General features: G+C 41.8%; 1 protein-coding gene across 1 annotated transcript; it reads right to left on the bottom strand.

The window, feature by feature from the left end:
* Positions 1-2592: 2592 nt before the first annotated feature.
* LOC131294677 (microfibril-associated glycoprotein 4-like) lies at positions 2593-3570 on the bottom strand. The gene is made up of 2 exons (XM_058322721.1): positions 2801-3570; positions 2593-2734 (listed from the first exon to the last, which is right to left on the bottom strand). The coding sequence occupies exons 1-2, from the start codon at positions 3568-3570 to the stop codon at positions 2593-2595; spliced, it is 912 nt and encodes a 303-aa protein (XP_058178704.1).
* Positions 3571-10800: the final 7230 nt, after the last annotated feature.

Here is a 10800-nt window from a genome sequence, read left to right on the forward strand (position 1 = left end):
TGGCTGGAAAAACCCACCCCGAAGCAGCGGGGTAGCCGTGGTAATATTCGCTTAATCAAGCGGGTGATAGTGCGAGGGGTAAAAAATTCTTGTCTGCAGAGAAAGGACCAACCGGAGCGAACGATGTGCATTTAATTTCGTTATCACCCATTTTATGGCCGTCCTTTTAACTGTGGCGTGGTTAAACAAAAGAAATGAACCCAAGTTTAATAACACTCCATCAGAAGCATTAATATTGTCAGCTGTACTACGAACAACCCCGTGTCTTTGCTCCCTGCTGCTAGTTTGGATCGCTTTTTTCTACTCAAAAGGTTTTTAACATAACACATTGGTATATCCATATTCTTGCCAAAAAATAAAGAAAATGAACAAAAACACAAAAAGATTGTTAAGGAATATGTTTGTTGTTCTTTTTAATGAAAATGCTAAAACACTAAGATTCAATTAATGGTACAAAAGGAAAGAATGTAACAATAATATAAAACATTTAAGTTAAAATGTTTCTGCTTCAGAAACAGATGTCAACGGCGTTATTTTAAGGTAATGACAGTTAAAACAACTGTTAGGTCTTTACTTACCCTCTCTAGAAGTATTTAGAACGAGGATGCAAACACAAGACTGCGATGCAATAATGTTTTAATGGTTTTCCGCCTGGGCAAGATGTTTAGCTTTTTCCTCCCACCAGCCAACCACCACAAAGACGCAGCGGGCGGGCACCCATACAAGATTCCACGCTCTATTGTGGTTGCCATTGTTGGCGGCCATTGTTATGGTTTCCACCTTCAAGTGACTCTACATCATTACACCACAACAACGGAGCACTTCCTTTTCTTCGTCTGCTTGGCCCCAGCTCCCCCACTCTCCGGCGTAGTGGAAAACGGCGGAAATCCTTGGAAAGTAAACTAACTCTGCGTCGGCACAGCGACACAATGGTGGACCCAGGGTCGACCTCGGCCGACGCTGAGCGTAGCAGATTTTCCATTTCAAAGGGATTATGCCTTTTTGTGTGACCTCATTCGTGATGAAGTATTTCACCGCAGATGAGTGTGATGAAAAAGTTGGAATAAAAATGAAATGCGACACGGCCTTCGCCCTCTCCCACCACCGGCACCGGAACATATGGCAACCCGTTGCCAACAGTCCACCGCCCTGGGGTTAATCTCCTTTCGTCCATGGGGGTGAAGCTTCCTTCAACCCAAAGGTAGCCCAAACGGGATCACCATTCTTCACCATGATAGGGGAATGTGCCGCAAAATGTACGCTTTATGCGCATTGTAATTCAAAGCGACCTTAATTACACTACGATCAAATAAAGTATTTGAAATAGTAACGGCATCGTCATTACGGCTTTATCAGTTTAATTTTTCATTGTAAACATACAACATTGCAAAAATTTCCTAAAGCCAGTGGCGAATTTACATCTATCGGGGCCCTAAGCGGTAAAAAGAACGGGGCCCTAACGCAATACCCTAAAAAACGATAAATTTTCGTTTTGTTCATATGTTTCTAAACAAAATCAGAGTTAAACATTACTTTTGCCCTACAATCAAGAAGTTTACTAGCTGACTTCTCGAAATTTTGTTTTTATCAATTTTGTCTACCATTCTTATTCAACAGTTAAAGTAGGAAAATTGTATAATTTTACTTTTCTCATTAAAACCCGTATAAAATATTAGTTAAACACATACCTCGTTTTACAAGGATTAACGATTTTTATTTGAAATGGTATTCAGCTTTTTCAAATGTATGACAACATCTAAAAGGATACGTCAAAAACTGATTGCCTTCATTGAAACTGTTTAACATTTTCAACGCAATTTTTAATCCTATGCTTGATATACAATCTTGTTGTTTTGCAATCTTGCAATTACATGTTTGTTTCCAATTGATAATCTATAAACCATTTTTCTTCTGTTACTCTTCGACGCTAATTATACACCGCACCTTCCTTTCATTATTTCGTTATGGTTTTTAGCATTAATTTTTGTAAGATGCAGTAAAACTATTCATTATTGACCGGTTCCAATTTATTATTTATCGATCGTTAAAGAAAATTTATGAATTCTGTAGAATATTTGTTAAAGTATAAATATTACGAACTTGGCCCATGTAGGTTGGGGACCCCTTGCGCGCACTGTTAAATCCGCCACTGCCTAAAGCGTATTAGTTCTAAAACAAATGCAAGAACTTACTACTGTAAAATATAGTGTTTTTATTTTGAAAAAAATTTTACCAGTTCTCGTTAACGATTGATTATGCTTTTTGCCTTAAATCCTTTAAACATTGATCCTAAAAGATCTAAACGAAACGATGTTTTGTATTTTTCAATAGGAAATAAAATGGTACAACACTCATGAAGGTTCGTAGAATCTCCCCGTTGTACACTCAAACATTTTCCCCTATCACAGCGTTCCATTGATTTTCCGAGGAAAACGGAAATATGACGACTACGGCGCAGAAATCCTACCAGACAACGGCGACTGCGTGGGGAAGGTTGGTTTATTTTTCAAACGACGAATGGCGCTGTGAGCCCTATGAAAAATATATTTAAACACAAGACAACCATTTTGACCAATGGTGAGTCCTTTGTTATCATTTGTTGGTCCTGAGCGGTCGAATCATCATTTTGGAAGACTTTAGCGAGTACTTGTCCCCTCGGAAGTCCATCCACATGATTCCCTGCGAGTCCTGGGCCTCGGTCAATTTGCCCTTTAAGTAAACCCCGTTCAGATGGCTGCAAGAAACGTTTAATTAAAGGATGAGAGGGTGCCACACCGTTTTCATCGCATTCGACTCTTACCTGCGATGACACTTGTAGAACCACCAGGCACCTTTGAACACCGCGCCGCAGTTGAACGCTGCCTTGCTCTTGTCGCGATCGAACGTCGAAAAGCTCTCGTTCAGATGGATGCGCATTGCATCGCCGGCGCTGCAAGAAACACACGTTCCCAACTCCAGCAGCGCATAGTTAAGGCTTTCCGCACCTATGCGGAACCGGTTATATCGGGCCTGGGCCTTAGCTCCATCGAAATCCTCCAGCAGCACGACCAGCTCATGCGGCGCGACGTTCGTCAAGCGGTAGATGTGCTCCAATCCGAGCCAGAACTCGCCGTGCAGTGTCCCGAAACCTCGCTTGTACTCCTGCCAGTCCCGGAAGAAGTCCACCGAGCCGTCGATGCGCCGCTGGATCACGGTCCAACCGCCTCCTTCGTACTGCTGGTCACAGAGAACCGTCATCGGCTCCCGGAACGGGTGCTCCGGATCGATCTGGTAGATCCCAGACGAGCGCGATGGAATATCGTGACAAGAAGCTGCGAGCGGCACCAGAGCAGCACTACTTCCGGCTATGCGAGCCCCCGTACCGGACGGATTCACCTGGAGCTTCATGAGCAGATCGACCATCTTGGAGAGCTGACGCACGGTATCGTTCGTGAAGGTGAGCAGATCCGACTCGATCGCCTCCATCGAGTTCAACCGGGCGGACAGCAGCTCGTAGCCGAAGCCGGACAAATTTCCATAGCACACGGAACAGAGCGCAAACAGAACAAGTAACCTTCCCGTCACACTCATGATGTTAGATTCTATTTGGTTATTAAAATTCCACTAAACTAAAGAATCGTTTGAACACAGTTGCGTTCGACTCCAGCGCGCGTTGCCTACTGAGCATAAGTTATTTAATCTTCCTTCGCAATCGCCAACGATGCCGAGTTCAGTCGGTAAATCCCCGCGATGCAATCGAAGGCAGACGATGGAAAAAAAGGACCGCAAATACGGTCAAGCTTCTTGTATGATTACAGCCAATTATCAGCATCGTAGCGATGCATCAGCCATCCCATTTTATTTCTTCCATTTACTTTCATTCCAATAATCTCGCTATGGTTTTTTCTTCTCAATTGAAAGCAAATTGTAGTAGTTGATAAAGGTGCGAGTGGGACTTTTATTTGCTTGTTTGAACGTTTGTCTCAAATAAATCGGTGATAAGAGAATGTGGTAAATAGAGTGGGTTCTTATTTCCTCAATTCAATTCGCGATTGAATTCACGTAAAGAAAAATGAACTATTTTCAAATTACCATCGTTAAATTACCAGCAAAAAAGAAAGATAACATAAACGTGTTGTTTTGTAAAATACTGTTTTAAGGTCGTGTATTTGGAACAAATAATCCAGCATGACGCTTTTCAAAACAGAATTCAAGAACATTTTTCCAAACTAGCCAGGTGAACTTATTTGTTCTCCAAAAATCCCCACAAACTGCAATTTCTCCTCTTGACAAAGTTTTAAAGCATTGCTTCGTCACTTGAACGGGAAACCTGGGAAACTCGTCCTCGAGTGTCCGTAACAAGGAACTGCTGGTTACTCCGCGTTTACGGTTCAGGGGTGATTCGTTCAGTGCACGATAGTTTAGCCCACCAGCACCGGCCTCATCCACCATTTGACCATTCGATAATTCGAGTTTAATGAGAAAACTTTCTACAAACCGAGACCCGAAACTGCTACGTGGTGTTTCACGGGGTTTGGAAGGACGGGACAACCAAAAATAACAAAAATCAACCGATTGCATCGGGGAGAGAGTAGAGATCGAGTTGGAAAACAAAGCAAAGAGGAAGAAAGAGATTGAAAGGGAACGGCACGAATTTACTGGATTAATTTTTATCAATTTGGCAAAGTTTAATTAAAAATACTACCCTTCCCGCACACGGAAGTAGTTTTATGACGAGAAAGTTACGCTTAAGCTTGTCCGTCTGGCTAGGAAAGAGCCGAAGGGGCTGTAGAGCTTGTGGGAATGATGTTTAAACTGTGGATGTATTATTCATTACTGGATTACCATGCCTAATATGTCTGCATGAACAATTTATCACGTGAACGGTGCAAGGTTTGAAGTGAGTGATTATACGCTATCATGCAGACGGCTGTGGATTAAAATGGCTCCTGATGGAATCAATGTTGTGTGTACAACCGTTTCTGAATCTGAACTGAACTGAACTGAATCGTTCAACACAACACAAAGCCCCATCATCCGCACAGAATGGGGTCCTAATTGAAACGCAATTGAATCAAAAGCCACTATCCAATTTAAACGCTGGATTCTCGAAACCAGCGCCACTAATAGATTTTCCGCCACCAACGGAATCCGTACGCGTACCACAATCGGATGATCACAATAAAATGTGACTCTGTTTTATCGGGGATAATGAATCGCATTGCATTGCTGGACATTCTCTAAATCAGCTGTGTGTTGGATTTGTTTAACATCCTCGCTGGAAGCTGTTTTTTTTTTGTTTTGCAATGTATTCCAACGGGCCCAGTGACTGAACACTTTAATTGCAGGCTTTTTTCCCATTACCAGCTTTACTAGTTGGTCCAGAGATATGATTATTTTGATGTATAATTATGCAATTGCCATCTGGGGGCACTAAATCGAAAGTCAATAATCACGCGGTTTACGCCAGCCTTTGTTATTTGCGTTAGCTTCAGGACAGGAGATTAGTACAACCGATACAAAAATTACCTAATTACATTTACATGACAAATCATGCCTTCTAGTGACGCTAGTAAGTATCATTATTGCTATTTATTGAATTATGAAGTTATACCATGTACGAAGAGTGTATTAGTTGATTTTGATGATTTATTTATGGCGCAAAGTTGAATGTATCCGTTGATGATATAACCATATTATATCAAGCACCAAATATAAATATCTATTTTCTTTTGGTTATGCTGCAATTTGGTTTGTTGAAAAGTGTTTGTAATTGATGATGTTGTATTCTTAATTTGAACAAAATTTCTTAAATGATCATGCATTGATTTGCTAGATTAGATCAACAAGTTGAAATTGTTTGGCCATCGTTCAACTTGAAATTGTTGGTAAAAAAAAACAACCACACTCGAGAAGAACTAACGCTTTCACACAGAAGCATGCATGTCTCAAAAGTTTCCGACTCTAAACTACCTTTCGTTTCGTGGCGTTTTTAACCCGTTTTCTTTGCCACACGAAGAAGCTGTTGTTATTAATGCTTCAAATTTATCTTCACTCCTGTGCTGAAAGGTAACTGGTAACTCTTAATTTGCACTACCATCACTGGACGCTTTGCCCTTGAATTTTCATACTCAAAAGTTTTCGCATTCCGAAACATCTTCATTCCCTTCCATATACCCCTTCTAGGGTAAACTTTCCGTGTGCATTAATTATGACTTGTTTCTCGCCTAATAAATCAACACACCGCTGTTGGTGCTGCTCTTTGCTTTGTGGAACTGAAAAATGGGCTCCAGTTTATGGAATGATGTAAATTAAGGAATTTCTTTCAATTAAACGAGTGCTTGGATGGAGCGTAGGAAAGTTATATATTTACTTAAACGCTAATGGAAGGCAATGCGTAATCATGTTTATTGGTACATAGTATTTTTTGTTCTTTAATTATTTACCAATGAAAACCGTTTGGTTGTATTGAACATTCAATTCAGTTTGCGTCACTCAACGGTAAAATAATTGCCTCAAGTGCATGTAGCAAATAAATGCCCTCAAACGACTCTCGTGTACTACATCAAAAATCATTTGCGTTATGTGCTGAACGGAAAACCACTCACAACTCGGGCGAGCTTTCCCAACAGTCGGGATGACTTTTCGGCAACGGTCTCTGGCAGCACTCGAAACTTTAAATTGCCAATCAACGGTGCGGATTATTCGCAAATACTCGATCGACCTCCGAGCGGGTTGGAGCCGAAAGCGTCCTGACCAGCATCGACACAAACATCGACTCACTCACACAACTGCGACTGCACAACTGCGCAAGCAGTGCAATTATTAGCGACCTCTTCGGAAAATCCATCCCGGGTGCACCGCGCCGGACCTCAAACCATTGCGACCACCGTCGGATACGTCCGGCAGCTTGTTGAGCGGCTTTTCCAAACCACTAATAGTTGTAGCTTTCGCGGTACCGATTGCACATTTCCGTATGGAAATGCAACTCACAGCGCGCGTTCGAAAAGTTTCGGAAAACCGCAGTGGAAAATCGATTTCAATTCGCCGCCAGCAAACGGGGCTCGGAAAACAGTCGAATGGGTGGTGCGTGCGATTTATGGATGCAAATCGGTGGAGATTTATTCCGAAGCCAGTTGAAAACAGACTTCATCGATGCTTCATTGTTATTAACAGGTCAAAAGACGAGCGAAAAATAAACATTTTCTTGTGCAGTTCATGTTAAATCGGTCTTTTTTTTAATAAATTTTGCTATTTGTTTGTTGTTTATAAGCTCAGAATCCAAAATGTTGAAACTTTAAATATGTTTTCAAACCTGTACTAGAACATATTTTGGAACTTATTTCCATAATTCGATAGCTCAAAGTTAAACCTCTTTATGAAACTTTCTAAACTAACTCTACATTGGAGCAAAGCGTAATGCTCTTTGGTTTTTAAAACAAATGACTTATGACAGTTCCCTTTGAACTATGATGAACTAATGATACTAGTTTGCATGATTCGGCGAGCTAGGATTCAGCTTGGGATGTGTGTCCCTCTTGCATCGTGTCGTTGTAAGAATATCCACTCTATCGATCGTTAAAAACTTATGCTTAAATTCACATCGTTAGTGAAGTCAACAGTTGTTACTCTACCTCTTCAGATATGTATGATGTTTCTGAGGAAAACGTTCAGTCCTCACAACTCTGGATCTAGTTTCTACTGCCCTTTCAATTGTTTTTCTTTTTTCTTCACTTAGCTATTCACTCACTAACTTCAGGGAACTTTCCTCTCTTTTTCATGTCACAACGCACAACAAATTCGATATCAATCGGCAACAGTTATCGGAAGTTGTCAGCGGAGTTCGTTAGAGAAAGCATCGTTAGAAAAACTTATCTTTTTCTCCTCCTCTGAAAAGTGGGAGGTGGGAGGTCAGAGCAGAAGCAATTTCCGGGGAATGTACATGTTTCATCAGCCTTACATTACTTAAAAGTCCACATGTTCTAACATTTTCCTCAGAAAAGGCACGTGTTAGGCATGAAATTTTCTTCGAACTTCGAGCAGCAGAAAGAAACAAAAAGATTGTGAAATTTAGAGTTAATGATAGCTTGTAATTACTGTTCAACATGTGGGCTTTTCACATTCCTCTTCTTAAATCGCGTCCCTCCCTTCGCTTGCACGTGCTTTTTATAACGATACAAACTGCGTTTTAATGATGCCGCTCGTACTCCATCGCAAAACGTGATGTCCGATACGAACGACATGAACGGAAACAGAAAAATGTTCATAAAACTTTCGCAGCGACAAGGCAGAAAATTCCCGTTTCGAAATGACTATATTTATGAACCTATTATTAAACAGCACATATAGCACTTCGTCTGGCCCGGTCCCGGGAAAATCACCGAAGGCGTATCGGTTGTGAATTTTCCTGCCCTATTGATCCAAAGTTATTGGACAATTTCCAATTTTCCCTACCAGCTCCCTGACCACCCCCCGGAGCTGGTCGGCCGGTTATTTGGTTCTAGAATTCAAATCAGCTGATTTGAATATTCATAACATTCTTAATTCCGTTCGATTGTATAATCTGCCACCCCCCTCTTACCGTCAACTGGCAATAGGCGTTTGGTTTTTTGCGATGCCGAAAAGGTCAACTTTGAAGGAACTTGTTATTAGACAAGTTTCTGCGGCATCTTGTTAAAAGTTATTTGGGGAGGGAAGTTTTATGAGTGAACCATGCGTGCGATACTAACAGATCGAAAGTATTATTTAACGTTCAATGAATGGTTCTAACCAATGAAGAATTTAAATCTTACAACAAATAACTGTTTGAAGCAACGCTGATAAACTTCAATATACATTTTTCTATCAAAGTCATGTGAGACACATGCTGTGGGGAGTTAAAAAAATACCTCTTTTTAACTTTAACACGAAAGTAACTTTGACTTCAACAAACGCAAGAGCTAACTCACCAACAAATGGTACTTCACCCGGCCCAAGGGGTGGTGTACTATCTGAACCCGTTATATTGTTCCTGGGTTTTTATTTACAACCTTACTTTTATTTTATTTACCGCTCTCGTTTTTCTTCCGGTCCAACTTACATCTGCTCATCATTGGTTCGTGCTGTGTTCGCTTCTTTTTACCCTCGGAGAAACACATTTTATTCTCTCAAGATTTTTTCGCCCAACATCCTCGAAACCATTCCGGTCCCTGTACGAAACATATGTTACAGCAATGCCATTAGAAAGTACATCTCATCCACCCTGCGCCGGACCGCCCGCCCGAACGGAAGCGTTCCGGGATCTGTTTCCGACAACCCAATGAAAAATAACCAGACGCCAGCTGTGGGCCACCTTCGGCGAGTGTCCTGTGCGATGCTGGAAAACTGGCACTGCACTTTCCCGCTTTCACCTTTCACTCTGGCTCTCCTAACTCTCTTAAGGACAATTATGGGTTGAAAATAAAGCATAAACACACAAAGTGGGACAGCATGCGCCATCCTCAAGCCCTTGCAACCCTTGAAGCGGCTAAGAAAGTTTTCTCTGCGACAATTGTCCGGCGTTCTTACGTCGTCCCGGAAAGCATGATGGTGTTGAATGGTGTTAATATTTTTTCTTGTCTCTCTGTTCCACTTCATAAACACTGGTACTAAGGAAGGATATGAAATGTATGACACGGCTCGACTTTCAGCGCAGCATGTTTGAGCCACGTACGACCGAGTCGAGGAGGGTAAGCATGCAGAACGGATGATGCTCGTTATGCGCTATTTAAGAGGACACTTTTTTAAAGACTCGATTTATCATAACCACCCCAAAAGAAAGGGTGTGACAGTGGTGAACATCCCTAGTTTGTCTGCTCACTGATTGGTGAGCTTAAAGCTAATTTCTTTTTTTGTTTTCAGACGGACGCTTAAGTCCGCCATTACTTTACCCCCGGAAATGAAACGCTTGGGCGAGGATTTATCACTGTCCGCTTGACGAATAAACTTGTTCACTTATTTCCACTCGAGCAATGATAAATTAAATACTGTTTGGCTGCATCCTTTGGCCACCGTGGAGCAGCTCTCGGGCGAAATTCGAAACAATTTGGCCGTCCGCTTGTGGAATCGTGTTTCAAGCATTTTGCAGCATTTTCCGCCTAAACGAGGAAAGGAAAAGCGAAGCTCGCACATTCAGACCAATACAGCGGGTTCTTGGAGTCATTTATCAATCTGTCAATAAGAGCCCTTCGAGGTTCGAGCTCGTCCTAACCTCATCCATCCATCTATCCATCCGTCCGCGACTATCTCGAGCGATCTCGTCTTCTGCGCCACTTCTGATCTCAGGCCCGGCTCGTCAAGTATCAGCTCATCAATTAATCTTTTCCCGCTTCTGGCAAAATAACGGCGGAACAGATTGCAGTCGTCCGAAGGCGTTAAGTCAGTGTGGCTTTGCTCCCGGATCCCTCCCTACTTTTGGGAACGGAGGGGAAAGTTAACAAACGGTTCTCAGAAAACTCGACTCAAGTTAAAATCGAATCAAACACGCGCCCCCTCGCCCGGCTCAAGCGGCCCCACTTTTCCTCGGTCCGTTTATTTCCGACAAACTTGTTCAACTCATGCGAGCAACCAGGGGCAGGAATGGTTTAAAAAGTCATTATGGTTTCAATTATTGAACATACTTGAGCGAAGAAACGAAACGACCGAAGTGCACTTGCTCGAGCACAATTGATAACGAAGTTAAATTAATTGCCTAAATTTAATTGCTAATATAATTGATTCCATCAAGAAATCACTGAAAGGTCAACAGAACGGTTTTTGTAGTGATGTGAATATTTTAAGAGTCAGATTTTCAGCCAAAATCAA

Source organism: Anopheles ziemanni, chromosome 2 (genome assembly GCF_943734765.1).
Source record: "Anopheles ziemanni chromosome 2, idAnoZiCoDA_A2_x.2, whole genome shotgun sequence".
Classification (NCBI taxonomy): Eukaryota; Metazoa; Arthropoda; class Insecta; order Diptera; family Culicidae; genus Anopheles; species Anopheles ziemanni.

Excerpts from the sequence above, each read along its gene's own strand:
- LOC131294677 (XM_058322721.1), bottom strand. The coding sequence starts at position 3,570 with ATGAGTGTGACGGGAAGGTTACTTGTTCTGTTTGCGCTCTGTTCCGTG. Across the intron at positions 2,735-2,800 it reads TTCTACAAGTGTCATCGCAG|CCATCTGAACGGGGTTTACT; the intron begins GTAAGAGTCGAA and ends CGTTTCTTGCAG.